The sequence below is a fragment of the Brassica napus genome, chromosome A7 (assembly GCF_020379485.1).
Source record: "Brassica napus cultivar Da-Ae chromosome A7, Da-Ae, whole genome shotgun sequence".
Lineage (NCBI taxonomy): Eukaryota > Viridiplantae > Streptophyta > Magnoliopsida > Brassicales > Brassicaceae > Brassica > Brassica napus.
In genome coordinates, this window is record NC_063440.1 from 10384717 (window position 1) to 10408848 (window position 24132).

Genomic DNA, 24132 nt, shown 5'->3' on the forward strand with positions numbered 1-24132 from the left:
AGATTAATTTTGTAATTAGCCGTTTTTAAATTTAACATATGTGCGGTATATAGGAAATTGAGATTTCCAGATATTATTATGGAGATATTTAACTTTTGTGGAACTAATTTGATACGGTCTTATCTAATCTTTGTTGTCTGGAAGCATGCCACCTAAAATCTTATATGATTTTGATCCATTCTTATCTAATCGTCGCGTTTAAGGTAGTATTAATGGTAAGACTAATCAATTGGGATGTGAATATTTAAAGTCAGCTTAATCAGAATGAACTTTTACTGGATCGGATTTGTACGTGAAATCTAGTTAAAAGAACCGTGATTAAATGGTAATGATATATTTGTTTTCATATTTGCATAAGTATATAGAAATGTACTTTCATTCATCCTTTTTCAAAGAAAATCAGATTCAATAATCTTTGTAAGAGAAAAAAAAAACAAATTCTATATACGATACTCAACCCGCGCAGGGTGCAGATTTTATTCTACTTCTATGATAAAACTATGAATGAATTTGGACCAAGAGTCAAGTCTTTTAGCTGTGTATAAGTAGCATGACCACCTTATTATTATTATAATGGTCTAAAGAAAAACACAACTCAAAACATAAAACCAAAACCGATTTTACGCAAAGAAAGAACCATGTCCGACGCTCAGGAGTCATACTGGTGCTACCGCTGCTTCAAACATGTAGCCGTTAGAACCTTAGACGACGAGGTCCTGTGCTGCGAATGCAACAACGGTTTCGTCAGGTTAATCCAGGCGATTCCCGCCGCTCATTCAACTGAGATTGAAGTGCAGTCGTACGGGCTCCATCAGCGAAGAGAAAGTAACCTAGAGAGAGTAATCAACCGCTTATGGTCTAGGCACGAAGCTTCGCCTCCAAATACATTGGAACGAGTCGCCGATAATATTGGTGGAAGGAGAGGAGCACCACCAGCTGCGAAGTCAGCGGTTGAGGCGTTAGAGACTTTTGAGGTTGGTTCTACTTCTTCTGAGGAAGGAGAGAGGACGGCTGTGATGTGTGCTGTGTGTAAAGATGCCATGGTGATGAGTGAAATAGGGAAGAAGCTTCCATGTGGACATTTTTACCATGATAATTGTATTTTGCCATGGTTAGAGACAAGAAACTCGTGTCCTGTTTGTAGGTTCCAGCTTCCGACTGATGATCTCCGGTATGAGAGGAAGAGAGCAAGAGAAGAACCACATTTGACTGTTTCTGCTGGTGCTTCTTCTGTTTCTGCTGGTGCTTCTTCTTCTTCATTGATGAGTGAAAGAGAAGAAAATAACAACCATCATGTTTTTGAGACGAGAAGGCGAACATCTAGGAAGGGAAGACCAAACAGATATACGGGTCATTTTGCTCATTGATTGAAGTCAACATGTAATCTGCTTGCTTCTTGTTCTTGTTCTTCTTCTTCTTTTTCTTCAGCTTCTCCTCTCTAATCATTAAATGACCTTTAAATCTCAAGCCAAGAAATCTATCAAAACTTAATAATATCATTTCTAGAGGAATGACCTTTAAAACTTTTATGAAATTTTGCAATCGCTTGCAAGTCTATATAACAAGGCCAAGTAATATTGTTTTTAATAAGATAATTACATACAACTCAAGGGATCCAGAAACCTACCATGACCATCAAAATTTTTAGAGGTGAATCAAATGCTCCAGTGCTCTTAACTGAAGAATTTTTTTTTTCGTACTCCTCCAAAAATTAATTTAATAAAACTTTATTTAAATGGAAAATTAGTAAAAACTAAATCAAGAGAAACTTGCATAATTACAAGCCTATCAAGAGTATTTCGCGGACAATCTAAACCCGGCTCATAAAATTCGGATATTCTTCTCCATAACTTACGAACCCAGAATGCTATAACTTAGTAAATTTGGTGTAACTATAAAATTTTGGATAACTTTTAGTAAGTTTGGTGTAGCTATAAAACTTAGTAAAACTTCAACTAATTTAGATAGTATCTTTTACAGCACCATTTCCTAACCGCTATTAATATGTTAATTTTATTCGTAGCACTTTTACATTTGCAATAATTTATTCTTTTATTTTCTGGACACATGAGTTATTATTGATATATTTATTGAAGTTAAATTTTTTTAAAAAGATATATATAAAAAACAACTAGAAAAATTACATAATGTAAAATGTATTTTACAGAAATTTAGTAAAAGTAGAGAAAAATTACATGTCAACACACAACTAATCTCCAATTGGCCAGTCACAAGCAGTCAAATATATTTCATCGTAGAAGTTCCAAGTTGCATATTACTAGAAACAATGCGCATCTCCACTTTGTTCTTGATCCATCTATGAAGACTACAAACACGGGTTCTTCTATTTTATAACACCAACACACATATTTGAAAAAGTCTCATTCGATGGGAATTCTGCAGCCATAGCGTAAAGCTTATGGAGCCTAACGATCATTATGAATCTCTTTTGTCTCTACAACAATCCCATTCATAGTCAAAGCTACCAATCATGTCGAGTGTTCTCCTAAAGATCGCCATCTCATAAGTGAGTGGTATTCATTTTTATTTTGTGTTATCAGTTATGTTTTCAAGAATCCTAAGTTCTCTGAAATGATTTTTCTTCGCAGCAATAGCAATAACTCGTGTTCGAACAGACGTTGCCTATTGCATTCACGACTTTTCTAACAGCTTGCATAAAACTAGAAAGTGGACGGTACTGATTCACTCTCTCATTTCTAACAGCACGTTGATTGTTTCTGAAGTTTAAGTTAATAAACAAGATCATTATATGTGTATTTTCAATTGTTGTTGCAAGGTAGGTCGCACTGAAAACACTAATTTGCTTTACTGACTTCTAAGGTAAGGAGACTCCACGTTCTTAGAGGAGCTTTTTAATTTTTTCAAAATAAAAAAAAGTTATTTTGGTCTTTTTAGAGTTAGTTTTGTGATAAAAACTTTAAAAAGTTATTTAAGAGAATTGTCATCTATATATCTATAACTATAAAGGAGAGTTTTCTCTCACTTCCTGCAGCCACGTCATTTAGGAGATATGGGCTTTTTTCGCCACGTGGCAACTCAATCACTTCAGATTCAGCCGTACCTTTTCCTCTTCGCCTCGGTTCTACGAGGTAACGTCGAGTTGAATCAATGAAACCCATTACCTCTTCTTAAACGACTCTTTTCTCCGATCAATTTCACAAGTGAGTTTCATAGTTCTTCTGTCTGCTAACGTTTTTTCAAGAGTTCTCCAGAAAAGATCCAAAAATGAATGGTTAATTTCCAGATTCTATTTTCAGAATTGAAGGAAGGTCATTGCAGAGAAAAGGGGTAAGTTCATAGGTGTTGACATGGTTCTGATTGACGGGAAGATTATCTGATTCTCTTTAATCTCTTATAAGTTACTTTAATCCATGATTTTATTTCAATCCTTCACCATCTAGATTCAAACACCTGCTCAAACAAGGATCCTTTTATGAGCTAACTGTTTTTGATGTCACCAGGAGCATCCAAAACTTCAGATTCGCTGATGCCCCTGTTTCAATCAGATTCGTAGAGCAAACAAGTTTCGTCGATATCTCAGCTAGCAATAACCCTAGCCCAACAAAGAGCTTCAGGTTTTGTAAATTTCGACCAGCTATTGTCACTGGCGAACACAAACACTGAATTGCCAGTTAGACACTTCATTACCTGACCTATAATTAATTTCATCCTCTAAAATCTGCCATTAATCCTTATGTTTCTCTGCAGATATCATTGGGGGAGGTGCGGGGCATAAGGACCACTTAGACCGAGATACTAATCCACTTGACGCCTCATGTCTGAAGCCTGAACTCATTACTTGCTTCACATAGATCCCCTTAGCGGTTTGGTTGTTGTCGTCTGACCTTACGTCGTTTACATGACATCTAGATTACATCTTCAGGTTTAGTTAACATGCTTCCCTGAAGTACTAATTAAGTCTGTGTGTGGTTAGGGAAAATGTTCATTCTCTGTGTTGTTGACTGCTTCCTGCTATTCTGAGATATCTAATTTTAGGAACTGTGGATCCAATTTAATATATACAACTTTATTTGTCTTTGGTACAGAACAGAGGAAGAAGTTTGGAATAGGAAAACATTCTCTCTTAACCCTTAGTTTCTTTGTATCAAACTTTTTAAAAAAAATATATTATGTGATGAATGTCATGATAAAAGTCTATAACTTTGTGTAGTGGTATTAATTTTTATTCATTTTGCTCTGTATCTTTTGATATTTTCATATGTGGAAAGGTGGAGGCTATGGGTTGCAAAATGTCATTTAATTGTTAATGTCCGACTGTCTGAATGCTCAACTTTGCAGGGACGGACCCGCATGCATAAGTGTATTTGGCAACCTCGCAGAGCTCATCGATGAGGAATTAGTAATGTCAGGTGTGGAACCAAAGGTTGTTGTAGCCACCAATATCAACCCTAAATTAGTTGGAGGTAACCATTTCTAACACTCATCTGTTATTTTAGGCCAACTTTTTTCTAAATGCTACTCCAGGAATACATTTCTTTTTTGACCATGAGAGTATTGCCAGCCAAAGTTATCTCACAAAGTAAGGAGTTATAACCTTTGTTACTCTGCAAATAACTTACATTTCTTCATGTTATAAATCGTATACAGAGTTGGTCACCACAAGGTTGGTCTCGGTAGGAAGGTTCATCCTCAACGTCTACAAAATATGGTGGTGTTAAGAAGATCGGAACGTTAACACTGTCTGAGCTAAATGCTTACATCACATCTCCCCACAGGTGACCACTTTCACGTAACCCATCTGTTAGTGCGTTTCTTGACCGACAATTTCTTTCACTTTCGTTGGTGCCTTATCCAAAGGTTTGAAACCAACTTCTCTGCTCTTCCACTGATAAAATACTGAATATATTAAAAATATTAATTGGATCGAACTGTTCTCTTTTGTTTTGAGTGCAGTGTCCCTGAGATAAAAGAGCAAACAACGAAAGAAAGCTTTCTGTTACATGGTATCTCACCAGAATCAATCTTTTTTGGACCGTGAGTATCTCCAACCACAGAATGTAATGTCTTCTTTTTTTTTTAATTTTTTAACACAGAAATAGTAATCAGCTCGATATAGCTTTACATCAAAAAAATTCAGGACATAGATCAAAATGTTGTCTCAGTTCAGACGCATGCATTTGGTTTCTTTAATCAGGTATTGCAATGAGGAAAGTAAGATGAACGTTGTGTATGAGTATATGAAAAAAGGAATGCTTAAAGACCATCTGTATGACTCGGATAATCCTAGGTTGAGCTGGAGACAGAAGCTTGAGATATGCGCTAAAGGGCTTCACTATCTCCATACAGGTTCCGCTAGAGCCATTATACACTGCGTGTGAAGTCTGCTTCAGGTAAACATTTAGGACCAACTCTTCTTCTATAGAACCTGTTGAAGGAGCTTTACTCTTTACACAATGTTATAATCTCTCTACAGGCCATTGAAGCTCTCGACCCGAACTACGAACTGGTAGTTTACTAGAACCACAAGAAGCAAACTCAATCGGAATAGAAAGACAACTTCATATCATCAAACTGATCCGTGGTTTGAGCAAATTTGACGTAACAAAAGCTCCGAGAGCAACTCCAAGACAACAAGAGTGACTACCTTTTGGATAGATAGAGAACATTTCTTTCTTTCATTTTTTTTTTTGTTGCATTCATCCAGAGTCTTTTGTTCTTTTTATTCTCAGCAAAATTTTCAGTAACCAAATAACCTACCTTAGCGTTATAAACGTATAACTAGGAACAATAAATGTTTGATTCTTTTGCTAATGCCATCTGATAATAATACAAAAGAAATTCAATCCTTTGTATTGCTCAACATGTAAACTAAAGAATTTAACCAAATTTGAGTGTTTTCAAAAACTGAGATACAAGTTTATTTTGTAACGACTTCCTTGGTCGGGGTGGGTTGGGGACCATATTATCTCATTTCTCCTGCTCTTGGCTGGGAGGTCGGGATAATGCTTCTTTCTTGGCAAAGCAGTTGATGGAGCTTTGTTAGCTTAAATCCTGGGCCCTTTCAAGGAAAATTTCATGGGAACGTTCTTAAGTGTGACAATCGTTGCTTTCTTGTGCTCTGTTAAGCTTCACATGATGTCCAAGTCTTTCTAATGACTACACTTTGTTTAGGTACGTTTTGGGTGCTGTACTGGAGACTTTTTTCAAAGCATTTGATGGGAAATGATCTTTTGGTAACGACTGAAAACACAAGACACAAGATTTGTTGATGGTCTCGAACCAGACACATGTTAGTAAGACGGTGAAATGAAGTTTTGGTTATCTTGAATATTAAATGTATTTTAAGTGTCTGGTTCAGAAATAACACACAAGATTTGTTAATGGTCTCGAACCAGACACATGTTATTTCTCAATACTACATTCAATAGAAAGTTTTACTAACAAAAAACTACAATAAGCAAGTGTTATTTTTACAAGTAATTTTTTCGAGCACGAATTTCATACTAAATAAATTCAAAACTAATACATCACAATAATTATTCTTCTATACTATACTTAAGAATTCATTTAGATTTGGGAATTTTTCCAATGCAATTAAATGATATGTTCGTTTTCATATATTACAAATGTTTATGTCTGCTTCTAATAATTATTCACAACTCGCATACAAAAACATAACAATAAGTGATATACATAATACAAATGCAAATGATCAATAAATATATCTAAGCTTTAAGGATATATAGATGACTGATGTACGCGAAGGTACCGTTTTTGACAGCAATGGCAACAACATCAGACGAACAAAAATACTTGAAATAGAATTTTACAACTTAGTGTTAATTTACGATAAAAGAAATTAGATTAAAAAAAATATTATGTTATACAACAAATAATAATACATATACAAAAAATAATACATATTAGTAAAATGTATAAATTATTCTATCATTGTGTTTGATTATTACGTCCAAATCATCAAAGGACATAATCTTTAATGAAATATGTTTTAAATGGATCCAAAAAGTGTAATATCTAAAAGATCCAAATCATTAAAGATATTTTTTTCTAATATATGTGAATAACTCCAAAACTTAAATGATAACTTTTTAAGTAAATAAAAACATGACTCTAAATTAATAGAATAGATAGATGTCACTATGCATAATATTCTTAAATTACGAAAGATATATTGTTTTTGCCATATACGTGAAATTCCATAAAAAAAGTGTTTGTGAAACTTTACAAAATTTTAAACAAACTAAGATTTACCTTGGCAAAAAGAAAAAGAACTAAAAACAAGGTACATGTTATAGAAAATAGAGATTTTGAGACTGCGTCTCTCAACTCTCCCAGCCCTACTAAATATTAGGACTAGATCTTAGTTATAAAAAGTAGAGAATTTGCACTCCCTATACATAAAATCCACCCTATTTGCACTCCATACATTATTTTCCCCCAATTTTTTTTTCCCCATCACTACTATTTTCCCCCTATTCTATGGTATCCCAACTTGTTTAGTATATTGACCTAATTTGCTCTAAAAAGTATGATTAACCTCTAATTAAATTGTTCCAACCAGTTTCCAACTTCTCTTAACACAACACCAACTTAATTAACGCTACGATCGTCTCCACGCTACATTTAAGTTATTTTGGTTAAAATACGTTTTGGTTCATCTTACCTTATCCGAAGTAAATTATTTGATATGATGTGGTGTGAAACACAAGTAAACTTCAGTTAAAACTGTAATATTTTATTAATTTTTAAAACTATTAATCTGTAAAAAAATATTTCCAAATAGCCTGAGCAAAATTTCCAACAAATAATTTTGTTATAATACAAAGTTTAACAAATGCTAAAATGATTACAAAAGATAATTAATAAAATCCTATAACTAAATAAAATTTCATTATAAATTGAAAATCTAATATAAAGTGAAACAAACATATATTACGAAACATCATTTGTTCTCAAATAGATATATTAATTATCTATGAAATTATTGAAATTGTTTATATAGTACTTTAAAATAATAAAAAAATATAATTTTATTACATAATATTTTCAATTTACTTAGGTTGGAGATGAAATAATTAATATCGTGAGAAATTAATTAGAGTAAAATATTAAAATTTAAAACTCTTAGAAAAATGTATCAGTTTTTTAGATCTTCTTCAACTATATAAAAGTGAAATAAAAGTCAAAAGAGGCAATATAAATCATTACATTTTCCTTATTTTTGTTTTATTTAATAATTCTATGTTTACTAAAATCCATTAGTGGTCTTTCAACTTGAACCAACAAATTTTAATAAAATTTACAATATAATCTTAAATTTAATATATGTATATATTTTAAAAAGCTATATAAAGTTAAAGCATATTGAAATATTAAATAATTTTTATTGTAAACTCACCCGCCCGAAGGGCGGGCCAACCCCTAGTATACTATACTAAAAGGAGGATATAAGCTCCTCTTAGAGTGTCTACGTAGGCATAAAAAATCGTCCAATCAAAGAGTTCGAAGTTGTCACGTCATCTCATTTACTTTTTCGGAAAAAAAGAAAAAAACAATACAAAGGAAAGGATCGAACCCGGGTTAGTATGACATGAATATAGGGCATACACCACTAAGCCATTGAAACTTTCTTGGACAAATATACAAGCAACACTAAATATGTAATCACAAACTCTTATGTACATTTACAATAATATGGATTCAACTTTCAAGACTTCGATACTTTGTTTTGTAAAAAAAATAAGTAAGTGACTAAGCTAATATATTCTTTGAAAGTGTGAGAACATTGACAAATATGAAAAAAGCATAGATTTTTGTTTTCGTGACAAAGTTAAGAATTTTGTAAAATAAGTTAACATATAAATTTTCGTGACAAATATGAAAAAACATAAATTTTTGTACAATTTTGACAAAACAACTCAAAACATAGTTCAATAATGTCTTAATAAAATATTATTTAAGGATGCAATAATTAAATATATCAATTCAATATATTTGGTAATTTATAGACAAAACAATAACACAACAAATTTTGAAACATTTGTTTAACCTATCGATTTCTTTTCATGAGAATCCAACTAAACAAGATAAAAAATAATTAGATTTATTTAATTACCATTTATTCAATTTTGATTAATTTCAAATTTTAATAATGTATCTTTTTGAAGTTACAAAAAAATAATGTTCTTTCTTTATTACACTAGCATTATATATAGATTACATATACACAAATAAATATAATATAACAACATAAGTTTGCTTTCCCCGATTCATATGAAAACTTTTTAAGTTATCCACCAAAGCAAATTAATTAAATCAATCAAATTGTTAGAATACAACAAATTAATCTATAATTTTATTTTAAATTAAATTATTTAAAAAGTGTATTTTCATTATAAACAAAATAATAAATAAGTAAAACTGATTTGATGGTAATTTTTATGACATATATATATATATATTATGTGAAAGAAATATAAGCTTAATATGGAAAAAAATCTTAAATAAAAAAAACTCTAAAATTAACAAAAAAACCAATAAAAAATAAACTATGATATCAATTGAAAGCTTCTTAGACAATATTAATAAAATATTTAAGCGATAATTAGACAAATTTGATTTTTGTTGTCAGCTAAAAGTTTATTATTAATTAGTATCAGTTATTTCAAAATGTTTAAGAAAGGATGGACTTTAATGATAGATGAACTATGAATAGTAGTACTTTGTAAAACTGACTTAGATAACACATCTGCACATTATTTCCAATCATTTTTGATGCCTAAATTCAATTTCTTCAAAGCAGTTATTCCACAAAGATATCGTATGAAATATTGTTTTGATATTCAGATTTGTTTCTTGACTGTTAAGAAGATTGATAACTGTAAAAATATCTCCTTCGAATATTATATGTCTATAACTGAATCCCCAACATGAGACAACTTTGTTTAAAAAATAAATAATTTCATTTTTCTTATATTATATAATAAATATATATTATTTACTGATAATAAAAATATAGTTATTCATCTATCACAAATATCTATGCAAATATGTGAATCAAATACAACTATCAAACAACATAATGATTTCCACAAAGAAAATTAAAAAAATATATTTATGTTATGTAGTCTTATTTTATATTTTTTGAATAATGTAATACAATATTATACATTATTTTTTTAGAATTGAGAAATACATATATATTAGTTAGATAAATTAAACGATAATTAGACAAATTTGATTTTTTTTTGCTAGCCAAAAGTTTATTATTAATTAGCATCAGTTATTTCAAGATGTTTAAGAAATGATGGACAAAAAAATAGGATGGACATAAATGATATATGAACTATGAATAGTACTTTGTAAAGCTGACTTAGAAAACACATCTGCACATCCATTTCCAGTCATTTTTGATGCCTAAATTCAATTTCTTCAGAGCAGCTATTCCACAAAGAGATAGTATGAGATATTGTTTTGATATTCAGATTTGTTTCTTGACTGTTAAGAAAATTGATAACTGTAAAAATGTCTCATTCGAATATGATATGTCTATAACCGATTCCACACATGAGACAAGTTTGTTTTAAAAGTTAATAATTTTATTTTTTTATATTATATAATAAATATATATTATTTACTGATAATAAAAATATAGTTATTCATCTATCACAAATAACTATGCAAATATGTGAATCAAGTACAACAATCAAACAACATAATGATTTTCACAAAGAAAATACTATACTAAAAGGAGGATATAAGCTCCTCTTAGAGTGTCTACGTAGGCATAAAAAATCGTCCAATCAAAGAGTTCGAAGTTGTCACGTCATCTCATTTACTTTTTCGGAAAAAAAGAAAAAAACAATATAAAGGAAAGGATCGAACCTGGGTTAGTATGACATGAATATAGGGCATACACCACTAAGCCATTGAAACTTTCTTGGACAAATATACAAGCATCACTAAATATGTAATCACAAACTCTTATGTACATTTACAATAATATGGATTCAACTTTCAAGACTTCGATACTTTGTTTTGTAAAAAAAATAAGTAAGTGACTAAGCTAATATATTCTTTGAAAGTGTGAGAACATTGACAAATATGAAAAAGCATAGATTTTTGTTTTCGTGACAAAGTTAAGAATTTTGTAAAATAAGTTAACATATAAATTTTCGTGACAAATATGAAAAAACATAAATTTTTGTACAATTTTGACAAAACAACTCAAAACATAGTTCTCTAATGTCTTAATAAAATATTATTTAAGGATAAAAAATAATTAGATTTATTTAATTACCATTTTATTCAATTTTGATTAATTTCAAATTTTAATAATGTATCATTTTGAAGTTACAAAAAAATAATGTTCTTTCTTTATTACACTAGCATTATATATAGATTACATATACACAAATAAATATAATATAACAACATAAGTTTGCTTTCCCCGATTCATATGAAAACTTTTTAAGTTATCCACCAAAGCAAATTAATTAAATCAATCAAATTGTTAGAATACAACAAATTAATCTATAATTTTATTTTAAATTAAATTATTTAAAAAGTGTATTTTCATTATAAACAAAATAATAAATAAGTAAAACTGATTTGATGGTAATTTTTATGACATATATATATATATATGTATATTATGTGAAAGAAATATAAGCTTAATATGGAAAAAAATCTTAAATACAAAAAACTCTAAAATTAACAAAAAAACCAATAAAAAATAAACTATGATATCAATTGAAAGCTTCTTAGACAATATTAATAAAATATTTAAGCGATAATTAGACAAATATGATTTTTGTTGTCAGCTAAAAGTTTATTATTAATTAGACAATATTAATAAATTCAATTTCTTCAGAGCAGCTATTCCACAAAGAGATAGTATGAGATATTGTTTTGATATTCAGATTTGTTTCTTGACTGTTAAGAAAATTGATAACTGTAAAAATGTCTCATTCGAATATGATATGTCTATAACCGAGTCCCCACATGAGACAAGTTTGTTTTAAAAGTTAATAATTTTATTTTTTTATATTATATAATAAAGATATATTATTTACTGATAATAAAAATATAGTTATTCATCTATCACAAATAACTATGCAAATATGTGAATCAAGTACAACAATCAAACAACATAATGATTTTCACAAAGAAAATTTAAAAAATATATTTATGTTCTGTAGTTTTATTTTATATTCTTTGAATAATGTAATACAATATTATACATTATTTTTTTAGAATTGAGAAATACATATAATATCTTATCCGTGCGTAGCGCGGTTAAAAAATATAGTTCGATTAATTAGAACACATTAATGGATAATAAAAGATAAATAAATACATAGGGAGTCAAAATCATGTTTAAAAAGTGTCAAAATCATGTTTAAATAAGAGTTTAAGAAAAACATCTTTGAGCCCAACCAATCAAATCTCACCTCACCCTTTCTGTCTTTTGATACTTTCCCACACTCTGTTTTTGTTTTATTCGCTATTAAACCCCCCCAAGAAAAATCCAGTTTTTCTTCCTTCCTTCCTCCCTCTCTTTCTTTGTTAGTGGTAGCGAGAATCTATTTCTCTGGATACTCTCTGTATCGTGATCATCGTCGTTGGTGTTGGTAACTTCACATTTTCAGGTATCACCTCTTCGAATTGAATGTTTATTTCTCTACAGGGTTTTTATTCGTTAAAAAAGTCTCAACTTTTTATCGATCAATACTGTGTCTGAAAAGTCTCAGCTTTTGATGATCCGGAAACAGCCTGGTTCTGAGCGTTTGATCATGCTAAAGCTTCAATCATTTGACATTTTTGCTATAGTCAAATTACTCAATTTTTTAGACTTTCTTTAAGAGCAAAAAAAAAAGAGAAGATTACTTTCATGCCATGTAAATTTGATTTCTCTACTTCATGCTTGATTAAAAGCTTTGAGCTTTTGCAGAGAGTTTATTGTTGTTACTCTCGTATTGATCAAGCTTTTGTTTGTAGGTTTGTGGGTTTTGATTGCTTCCTTAAATCAATCTTTCTTGCTTGCATGTTAATTATTCAACACATGACTTGAGATTTTCTTATGGGTACACTTACACACTCTTGTCTCTTGATTTTCAAAGTGTATCTCTAATGTATCTAGTTCCAGCTTGAATAAAGGAGGCCTAATGTGTGTGTGTTTGACCTTCAATTAGCAGATTAAAGAAGTAACTTACTGAATGGATATCCCACAAGAAGAAGTAGCTGGAGCTTGGGGGCTTCCCTCTAGATTTGGTCGCCACAACCATCTCCCCACTGATTCTTCTTTGTTCTCCACTTCTTTACCTCTTATTCCCTATGCAAAACGTATAAAAACAAGTCCCCTTAACTCATTATTATATGCTATATAAACGCATATCTTCTCCCTCTCTCTCTCTCTCTGTCGCTTACATGTTTTGCTTCTTTTTGCAGTGCAATCAAGTGACAGCAGAGATGGTTTCTCATTCACAGATGATGCGGCTGCTTCTCATCCCTTTGGAAACATGCTCCCTGATGAAGAGGATCTTCTGACAGGGATGATGGATGATCTTGACCTTGCCCAGATACCAGATTCTCCTGATGATTATGATCTTTTCGGTAGTGGAGGAGGAATGGAACTTGACACTGATTCTCGAGATGGCTTTAGCATGAGTGGTGGTCCTCCAAGGTTATCCATTCCAAGCCTTGCTGGAACGGGAACGGTTACTGGCGAGCATCCTTATGGTGAACATCCCTCCAGGACATTGTTTGTCCGGAACATTAACAGCAATGTAGAGGACTCCGAGCTCAAGGCTCTCTTTGAGGTAACTTCTCTACACTATAACAAACTAACTCTACAGACACTGATGGGTTATTTTTTGGTGATGTGTGGCAGCAATACGGTGACATTAGGACGCTCTACACTACTTGTAAGCATAGGGGATTTGTAATGATATCTTATTATGACATCCGTGCTGCTCTAATGGCTATGCGGTCGTTACAGAACAAGCCATTAAGACGTAGAAAGTTGGATATTCACTTCTCAATTCCCAAGGTTCACTAGTGTCTTTTTGTATATAATTCTCCACTTTTCTTGTTGCTGCTCTAATTTGTATCTGATCTGTAGGATAATCCAGCTGAGAAGGATATGAATCAGGGGACGTTAGTGGTTTTTAACCTGGATCCTTCAATAACTAACGATGACTTGTATGTAATATTTGGTGTTCATGGCGAGATCAAAGAGGTGATACATATCTTTCTCTTTATCTTTTTCTCATATCAGAACGTTTGGAAGAAAACAAACATTCATGTTAAGTGTTGTTGTTTCTTTCCTACTGAAAAGCAGATAAGGGAAACACCGCACAAGTGGCATCACAAGTTCGTTGAGTTTTACGATGTTCGAGATGCTGAAGCAGCATTAAAGGCTTTGAATAGGTGTGAGATTGCTGGTAAACGTATAAAAGTTGAACCTAGTCGCCCTGGAGGAGCTCGCCGAAGGTTTGTATCTTTCTTTCTTTGAGTCGTCACATTCAGTATGATATTTCTTCTGACTATATATATTTGATCTTTCTAGCTTGATGTTGCAACTTAACCAAGAACTTGAGGATGATGATTTGCATTACCTACCACTGCTTGGTTCACCAATGGCAAACTCTCCTCCAAGTGAGTTTATAAACTTTATGCTTCTCTTGAAACAAAGGTGTAACTTTGACATCCTTTAAAGGCTAACACTGTTTGATGTGGTGGCAGGTACCTGGATGAAGAGTCCTGTTGAGGGTAGCCCGCTTCAAAGTGTAATGAGCAGGTCACCTGTTTTCGGGTTTAGTCCTACAAGGAACAGCAACTTGTCTGGTTTGTCTTCTGCTCCAAACTCACAAGCACCAGGCTCCAAGCTTGCACCCATCGGTAGAGCTCAGACCGGTAGCAACGTCTTCCAAGAGACAAAGATGGATAACAAGTACGCTGGGAATGTTTCACCTTCTGGTCCTTTGATCTCAAATGGAGGTGGCATTGAGACGTTGTCAGGATCAGAGTTTCTCTGGGGAAGTCCTAACTCACGCTCTGAACCTTCAAACGCTTCTGTATGGTCAACATCATCCAGTGGCATTCCGTTCTCCTCAGCTCATGTACACCGGTCTGTTCCATCTCCGCATCATCATCTCAACGTTGGGTCTGCACCATCTGGTGTTCCTCTTGAAAAGCGTTTTGGATTCTTCCCAGAGTCTTCAAAGGACACTATGTTCATGAACTCTTTTGGTCTCAACGGTGGAAGCTTCCCGTCAAAAATGGCAAGTCATGGGATCATGGTCGAGTACAGAATGATGTCTTCACCAAGATTCATCAGCCTCTTAAACCCGGGACGGTTCACCACCTCTGGCTTTGATGGTTTGTATGAGAATGAAAGGGCGCGTAGAGTCGAGAACTATTCGAGCCAGGTGGAAAGCAGGAAGCAGTTTCAGCTTGATTTGGAGAAAATTATGAACGGAGAGGATTCCCGGACTACCTTGATGATCAAGAACATTCCAAACAAGTAAGCTTTTTTCATTTTTTCTACCGCTAATTCTTGCTGAATATAACTAACTTTGTTTCATGCCGTTTATCAACAGATACACGTCAAAGATGTTGTTAGCAGCGATTGATGAAAAGAACCAAGGAACTTACAACTTTCTGTATCTGCCCATTGATTTTAAGGTAAAAAAGAAGACTCATCAATACAGATTCACTGACTGATTAAAATGAGCGGTTAATGAATCTTGATGGTCTTGCAGAACAAATGCAATGTTGGCTATGCGTTCATCAACATTCTCTCTCCAGATCTCATCATTCCATTTTACGAGGTCTCCCATCTCTCTATCTGCTTTGCTTCAAAGTACTATTAAATTCAGTTAAGATGAGCTCAATGTATGTGCAGGCGTTTAACGGGAAGAAGTGGGAGAAGTTCAACAGTGAGAAAGTAGCATCATTGGCTTACGCTCGGATACAAGGAAAATGTGCTCTTATAAGCCATTTTCAGAACTCAAGCTTGATGAATGAAGACATGCGTTGCCGTCCAATCATCTTCGACACACCTAACAGTTCAGAGTCTGTTCAACAGGTAAAGCCTGTTCTTAAAACATTATTCTTTGGTCTGAAACAACTACAGTCCAGATAATCCCTAAGGAAGTTAATACTGGATAACAGCTGGAGATGATCTATTAGACTTGTTACGGGGGTTGAGGAAGATATGGTGTTTCTTTTGTCCTTTATAGGTTATCGGTAAGGAAACTAAGAGTGTGGATCTCCGTGACTCTGAGCTTAATGATGATGGTGGTAGAGAGAAGTGGTGACACAAGAGTAAAGAAGACTAGGTGTTGTGGTCATGGCTGTTTTGAAGTACTAATTTTCAACCGTACATATATAGGTGAAAGGCAGCGTTAACTGATGCGGGGGACCCTGCAAAGTGTGTTTTTCGATTTGCGGGTTTTAAATGCTGCAGCTGGAGTATCTACTACTATATTTTTCTTTTTTGGTTTCATGGAGTATGTGTATATTAAGAAACCATGAATTCTCGGTTCTATGTGGGTATATTATGTTGTAACTCTCTGTGTGACTCTTTGTTGCTTTTGTTAAACAAAGCTTTGGCAGTTTGTACAGTAAGAAAAACAGACTACTTTCACAAGTCTCTGTCTTAAAAAAAGATTTCATGTCTAAATTATTTTAACCGCTCGCTAAGTATTTTTATACTCAAACTGTGGAGACAAGATAATCCTTCATGTTACTACAAGAATGTATATAACATAAGCACTTTGATTTTGTAATAATTCCTAACTAGGTTAGGTTAAGATCCGCGCCTTGCACGGGATGAACATTATATATATATATTATTTTATATATTATTTGTTTATAACATATTATGAAATAAATAAATATATATTGAATAAAAAAAGTCATTATCTACTACTTATATAATTAAATTTGTGCGAACATATAAATAAATTATATAAATCGAAAAACTATTTTTTTCTATTTGATATGATATATAATTAAATTTAAATGATAGTAACATATATGGTATATTTTAATATTAATATTTATTAGATGATGTTTTTTGCTCATATTTTTTTTTATCATTTGTATCTGTTATAGCAAAAAGTCTAAATTAGTGATAACAAAATTTTCACTGTGGAATTAATGGTTTATGTAATTTATAATATTTTAAAAAATTAAGTTGTCAATATTTTTTCAAATTTTTTATCAAAATAATGTTCAAAGTAAATTTTAAAATTAAGATATTTATGTATTTTTATATGGCATATAGTTTAATTTAAAATGATACATATATTTATATATCTTTTATTTTTGATACTTATTAAATGAGACTTTCAACTTATATTATTTTTTTAATTATTTGTATCATGTCATAACAAAAGTTTTAAATCATAGATCACAAAATTTGAATGTGAAACTTTTAACAGTTTTAGTAATTTATACTCGTTTTTAAAAGTTCAAAATATAATATATAAATAATTTTTTTAGTTTTTATTATATGGTTACTATGATTGTTTAATTTACTTTAATAGCTTAAAATTAAACAAATATAATTATAATACACACTTATTTTTATCAAATCTTTATTATTCAAAATCATTAATTGTCATATATACTTTAGCCACATTAGGCAATTCCGTAATCTTATTTAAGGAAATAATGAAACACATTAATAATGTATTTATTGTGGTTTAATAAAAAGCTTATTATATATTTAGATGGACCAACCTATTTCTCTAAGGATTCTAAGAATCATTGTAGTGATGACACGTGACTACAAAAAAATATTGCAATGTTTCTCAAATAATATATATAGGGGATAAATAAATATATTTCCCAATATGAATTATAGAAAGAGAACATATGATGAGAGTAAGGTCCTGGATTCAAAGATAATTTTGCCTGAGCAGTGGCACCAGTATCCCACGCCGTTGGGTCTAGAACCAGGTATGACTGTAGTTGAAGTAGTTATTGGCGGTAGGAATGTAGAATTAGAAGGTGGGGAGTTTAAATCTGGTGGACTTAGTTGACATGGCGGGCTTGTGCTGCATTCAGCATAGATATATTAGTATTACTTTGTTTTGTTCTCACATTTCTCTGGGCAGGTTAAGACGTTAACTTAGTGGAAAAAGAAACATACCCGACTGTTCCTGATGATGCTGAGAAGCGACAGCTTCCTTTACCTGAAGCAGTATAAGAGCATATTTGAGTACTAATCTAAATATATTTAAATGAAGAAACAGTTGAACATAAGTGGACGTGCCGGAGTGGTTATCGGGCATGACTAGAAATCATGTGGGCTCTGCCCGCGCAGGTTCGAATCCTGCCGTTCACGTCTTATTTTTATAACTTTGACTCTCTTCCGTGCTCACTTTTTTACTGTTTTGCTCTTTTAGTTACATCCGCTAGTTGCTCCTTTTTTTTATTTATTTAATTATTGGAGCAAGTAGGGTCCAAAACAGACCAAATTTTGTTGATGTTCTCTTGAACTTAGAGAACACTAAGAAGAACAAATGGACAGGCTAGTATTTGAGCATACGTTTGAAATTGGATTACACCTGAGAGAGAGTTCAGAGATAGACACCCTCTGTTACACCCTATGATGCACCGGGACGGATACGGGGACAGATACGGGTACGGAAGCGGGGACGGGAAACGGTAAAACTAAAAAATTATGGGTACGGGTACAGCAAATATATATCAATAAAAATATATATATGTATATTTATATACTGAAAAATAAAAATATATCACTGTAAATCTTATCTAATAAACTAAAAAGATTAGAAAGTAGGTTATAAATTCAAAATCTAGTATAAACTTCTACTTTTTATGTTTTATTTGGAAGAAAAGTAAGTAAATAAGCTTAAGAAAGAATAATAGCAAAGCAAATATGTTCAGAAAATTTCCATAATTAACCGTTCAGTCTCCAAAGTGTCCCCGTGCCGTCCCCGAAGTGTCCCCGTCCCGGAAACGTCTCCGGTACGGATACGTCAATCAATTTGACGTCCCCGTGCTTCATAGGTTACACCTTACAAGTAACATCTATTGTGTGTGTTTTTTCTGTTTTGATAAAAATCTATTGTTTAATATACTCCTTTTTACTATTTTAGCAGGAGAACTGAATCGTAGCCGTTGGATCCGCAGAGGAAATAGACGCCGCTTCAATATGCGTCACAGCTTTAATTGAGTTCGGTTTAATTTAGAAACGCTTGGTTAAGACAAGAGAACCACCGTAAGTAAACGGTCCAGTAATTTTAACAATTTTGAAAAGAAAAGAAAAGAAAAAACACTATTCAATATCTCTCTCGAGAGAGAAAGGGTTTCCTTCTACAGAGATATATCTTCTTGGCCTTCCCCTACCTCCTCTCTTCTTCGTATTCTCGCGACTGACAAGATGAGCAGCAGCAGCAAGGTCAGCCTCGGCGGCGGCGGAGGGAGAAATGATATTCCGTCTGGGTGTAGAAAAATAGTGCAGAGCTTGAAGGAGATTGTAAACTCCCCTGAGGCTGAGATCTACGCTATGCTCAAAGAGTGTAATATGGATCCTAACGAAGCCGTTCATCGCCTCCTCTCTCAAGGTATTTTCTTTGATGTTTCCCCCACGAGGTTTTAATCGAAAATTAACTGACTTTATTTATGGTTTCTACTATTCGGGTGTTAATTGATTCCGACAGAACCAACTGTTTTGCTTTATGTTTTTTGTGCAAAAATGTCTAAAGCTGTTTCACCATTTCCTGTTGAAGGTCTTTTTCTTTCATACTTTCTAATGAAAGTTTTGTTCTTTTGTTACTTTGGTGAAAGTTCGTTTTTTTGTTTTCTTGCTTTCTTGTGATAGTTAGGAAGTCTTTGTAACAGTTGGCGTCTATTATTAATGATATTGATTGATACTTTGTTTTTTTTTTTCTCTACACAGATCCTTTTCACGAGGTGAAGAGCAAAAAAGAAAAGAAGAAAGAGGTGAGTCATTGCTCAAACTCGTCTTCTCAGTTCTAAATGTCTTGTGTGCTTTCTGTGTCCAGTGCTGGCATTTTTAAATGCAAACGAGTTGGTGTATTAGTATTATCGTCTGCTTCTAGTCACAATCTTTACATTGACACGTCTAATGGTATCAAAATATTGTAGCAATTTATGTTTTCATTGCTGAGAGAACTACTACTTACTCCCGTCAAACGCTTTCTTACTAGCTGTCTTCATGTAGCACCTGAGTCCTGACCTTAGATGTTTTGTTGGAATTAAATGGATTCTAGGTTTATCTACTTATCATTTTTGTTTACTTTGGCGAGTTTTTTTGAAGTCTTTTATTTCTGTTCTTCAGACAAGGGATATACCGGATTCCCGGCTGCGTGGTACTTATAACACATACAACCGTGGTGGTAGAGGTGCTTCTGATCGTTATACTGGACGAACTGGATCTAGCCATTTCAGCTCTACTGGTATAAATTTCGATCTCTTGTATACATATTTTAACCATAGGATTCATGCTTATTATGTGTTTCAGGTTCTGGAAACTTCCAGGGGAAATCTACAGACAAGAAAAAGAGTGGAACCCAGGGTCACGCAGGTTCTTGGTCTTCTGCCTCTGGAGTGGCAAACCACCATCAGACACCACACAGGTTTTCCCTTGCCTGGTCTCTTTCTTTTGCAGTTGGGAGTTTGGATGCAAATTGAAATATTCAATGGAAGTTCCGTGTGCTTCATATTGAATCAGATAATTGGTTTCATATTTTACCCATTTAGTTAATGATTGTGTTGGTAGAATCCATTTCGTGGAATCCCAAAATGATGTGCTTAAGGAATATGTCCTTGTCCTTCTTTGTAAACAAAGCTTTATCTGCTTAAAGTTTCTATATGACCTATGGCTTAGGTATGTAGTAGAATAAAACAATTAGTTTGATTGGTTTACCTGCAAGTCTTTAAACTCTGAAAGATCTGAGATTTATAACTCTATTCAATTCTTCTTCATGTATATTTGATTAACTAGAAGCACTGAAAAGGTTTTACATGCTGAGTGTAGTTGTAACTTGTAAGTGTGAGAATATGATATTTCTTCTCTTCAAGTCTTTTTGTACATATTTCCATTTGGGCTGTGCAGGTTTCTGATCCATGGTGCATATCTTTTGCAGTGATTCTGTTGTCACAGAAAACAAATTACCATCTGCTCCCTCTGGCGATGGAATATCATCATCACAGTCTGCTTCTGGACATCAAACTGCCTGGTTCGGAGCTCCAGGCAAGATGTCTATGGCTGACATTGTGAAGATGGGCAGACCACAGAACAAGACAAAAAACTTACAACAAAATGTCAATACACACTCTGAGATTAATCACGAGAATGAAGCTAATGCAAATCACCAGGTCCCTGTCAAAGACGAATGGCCATCGATTGAAAAGCCACAGGCTCCTAATACATCTTCTGTATCGGTAGCACCAGTAGAGTCAGAGATCTGCAGTAGTCCAGCTGATCTCCAATCCGATAGAGTAGATCAGCATCTGAGTGACCGGTTAGGAGATATACATTTAGCTGAAAATGGCCCTTCTGAGAATCTTGGAGTCGATCATGTGCAGCATGACTCGGTTAATGGTAGAAATGTCCAAGAAGATGACTCTGTAGTTTCGTCTGAATTTAAAGATAATCAGTACACATATCAGACGCAGAGCCATCCTGTAGAGCACCACAAAGGTAATATCTTCAATCTGTATATATGTTTCTTTTTTGCTTATCTCGGATATAAACTTTAGTGTGTGTTTGTCTGATTTTTATGTGAGCACTCTCTGGACTTAGGCTGTGAATGACAATAGTAGTGATTGCTAGTCGTTTGCTAGTAGTGTGCCTAGGGTGGATGAAAGCTTCTTTGCTATTTGGTTTGTTCTGAAACTATACTTTGCCTGTTCTGTTTTATTCTCTTTAATAGCTTTTGGTGGTAGAGTTGATTGCTTAACATTGCAAGTTCTGCAAAATAAAAGCTTGAAAATGAGTAGCATGTGAGAGGATCTTTTGGCGTTCTTGATTATATCTTATTCATTGTCTCATTATTACTTTTCAGATGAAGATGAGGTTTCATCTGGTTCGGCGGAGTTGCAACAACTAACCGTAGATGATCAAGAAGCCTCGCATGAAGAGGATAGACCTGCTGTTCTTATTCCAAATCATTTACTGATCCATACAAAAGAATGCTCCCAATTAAGTTTTGGAAGTTTTGGATCAATGACTTTGAGCAACAACGCAGAAGAGACTCCTGATGTAGCTCAACAGGTCGAACATTCAGATGCTAGGTATCCCATTACAACTGATGATATCCTTTTCCCAAAATATATTGTGGGTTTCATGTTTATATCTTATTTTACCTAATGATCAATCCTTGTTTTTTGCAGAAATACTGAGTTCTGTGGAGATGAACAACTTCGAAGTAGAGCCAATGGAAATATGGGCCACGCACCTGCCGCTGGAAGTTATGATGATTCTTTGGAATCTAGGCCGGAGGTTCTGAAACAAGAAAACTCCGAGACTGCTCAGGAGAACCAGTACGCATTTGCTCAATCTGAGCCAGGGTATGCTAAGCAGCAGCAGCTGAATACTGCATATGATGCCTCACAGACAAATGCACAGAATCAGATGCAGAATCTTGCTTCATTATCGAATGTGATGGTAAGCTAAATGTGCATTATTTATGATATATTTTTAGGAAATTCGTCTTGCTTTCTAATTACTGCATTCTAGCTGTTCACAGTTTTGCTGGAAAGGTAGTTTTGTGAGGCTAGTAATACGTATGAAATTCTTGAACGGCCATTGCTAACATTGGTTCTTGTTTGTTTTTGCCGCAGCAGGGGTATCCACACTCAGTTCCCAACAGTTTATTGGCACAAAATGCGAGGGAGCTTGAAATCCAATATGCTATGCAGTCAAGAAACAACAACAATGCTTCATCACTTGGTGGCCAAAGCATTCCCATGCCAGAGGTGAATAATCCCTTTGCCTTAAACAAACACGAGATGTCTTTTGTTTCTACCAACTTCTCTTAGCTTTTTCTATTACGAAGTAGTCTTCTCTTGTTTACTTGACTGAAAGGTAGTATATTCTTTACATTGCAGGCCCTCCGAGGCAGTGGAGTTCCAGCAACGCAGCAAACCTTACCCGGTGCTAACATGGCAACTGGAACAGCTCTTCCTCCTCAACAGCTTCCAATGCATCCCTACTCTCAACCCACAATCCCGCTAGCACACTTTGCAAACATGCTTGGTTATCCTCTAATGCCTCAGAACTATCCATACATGCCATCAGCTTTCCCTCAAACGTTTGCTGGTAACAGCTTATACCAGCAGCAACTAGCTGCTTTGCTTCCGCAGTACAAGACCAATCTCTCTCCCAGTAATTTGCCTCACTCTGCAACAGCTCTTAATGTTGGATCCGCTGGAAACTTCCCTCTTAACCAACAGTCTACTCCTCCCGGTACAACGATGGGTTATGAAGATGTTCTTAGTTCTCAATACAAAGAGAGTAATCATCTCTTGGCACTTCAGCAGCAACAACAGCAGCAGGTATCATTTCTTTATGGTCACTTCCCTACACTTTCTTTTGGTTTCAGACAAGAACCGTTTTCATGACATTTTTTCCCTCTTGCGTTAACCATTCAGAACGAAAACTCGGCAATGTGGCATCACGGTCATGGTTCTCGAACCATGTCTGGTGTTCCGGCTAACACTTACTACAACCCCCAAGCACAACAACAACAACAACTACGTCAAGCTCAGCAACAACAGCATTATGGATCTCACGGCTACCCTAATTACTATCAGTCCCAAACAGAAGTGTCGCACGAGCGCCAGCAGCAAAACCCTAGAGACGGTGCAGGGGCTCAGGCTGGTCAGCCCTCGAACCAAACCCAGCAGCTCTGGCAAAACTCTTACTAAATAAAGAAAGTGAGTTTGTTTTAATCAGCTTCTTTCGGTTATAGAGAGGTTTGTGTGTCGACTGTCGAGGCATGGATATGTTCTGAATGTATTTACTTTACTACCATCATCATCCTTTTGCCTCCTCTATTAACTTAGGGAACACGCAATTCCTATTTCATCAATGCAACTTATAGAAATGGAAATTTTTCTTAA

At 33.8% G+C, this 24132-nt stretch overlaps 2 protein-coding genes, 1 long non-coding RNA gene and 1 other non-coding gene across 8 annotated transcripts; all 4 read left to right on the forward strand.

Moving 5' to 3' along the window:
- LOC106358037 lies at positions 1-6914 on the forward strand. Its single transcript, XR_007314839.1, has 3 exons — positions 1-4445; positions 4630-5372; positions 5456-6914. It is a non-coding gene; the product is annotated as an uncharacterized LOC106358037 (long non-coding RNA).
- Positions 6915-12461: 5547 nt separating this feature from the next.
- Positions 12462-16622, forward strand: LOC106357966 (protein MEI2-like 5). 4 transcript variants are annotated; one of them, XM_048736633.1, is made up of 13 exons: positions 12490-12653; positions 13003-13088; positions 13200-13347; positions 13453-13823; positions 13895-14053; positions 14126-14242; positions 14345-14496; positions 14573-14661; positions 14749-15529; positions 15606-15690; positions 15768-15836; positions 15911-16093; positions 16248-16622. In XM_048736633.1, the coding sequence occupies exons 3-13, from the start codon at positions 13221-13223 to the stop codon at positions 16323-16325; spliced, it is 2211 nt and encodes a 736-aa protein (XP_048592590.1). In that variant the 5' UTR covers positions 12490-12653; positions 13003-13088; positions 13200-13220; the 3' UTR covers positions 16326-16622. The 4 variants fall into 4 exon arrangements, with proteins under 4 accessions (XP_013653145.2, XP_048592590.1, XP_048592591.1 ...); XM_048736634.1 differs by having other exon boundaries at positions 12496-12653; positions 13197-13347; XM_013797691.3 differs by lacking the exon at positions 13003-13088 and having other exon boundaries at positions 12462-12653.
- Positions 16623-18279: 1657 nt separating this feature from the next.
- TRNAS-AGA lies at positions 18280-18361 on the forward strand. The gene has a single exon. It is a non-coding gene; the product is annotated as a tRNA-Ser (tRNA).
- Positions 18362-19274: 913 nt separating this feature from the next.
- LOC106357965 (putative uncharacterized protein DDB_G0271606) lies at positions 19275-24132 on the forward strand. 2 transcript variants are annotated; one of them, XM_022688732.2, is made up of 10 exons: positions 19275-19607; positions 19943-19986; positions 20345-20462; positions 20528-20642; positions 21153-21709; positions 22074-22302; positions 22402-22675; positions 22855-22986; positions 23119-23565; positions 23662-24132. In XM_022688732.2, exons 1-10 carry the CDS (start codon positions 19424-19426, stop codon positions 23935-23937), a joined length of 2376 nt encoding a protein of 791 aa, XP_022544453.2. In that variant the 5' UTR covers positions 19275-19423; the 3' UTR covers positions 23938-24132. The 2 variants fall into 2 exon arrangements, with proteins under 2 accessions (XP_022544453.2, XP_022544452.2); XM_022688731.2 differs by having other exon boundaries at positions 19277-19607; positions 22852-22986.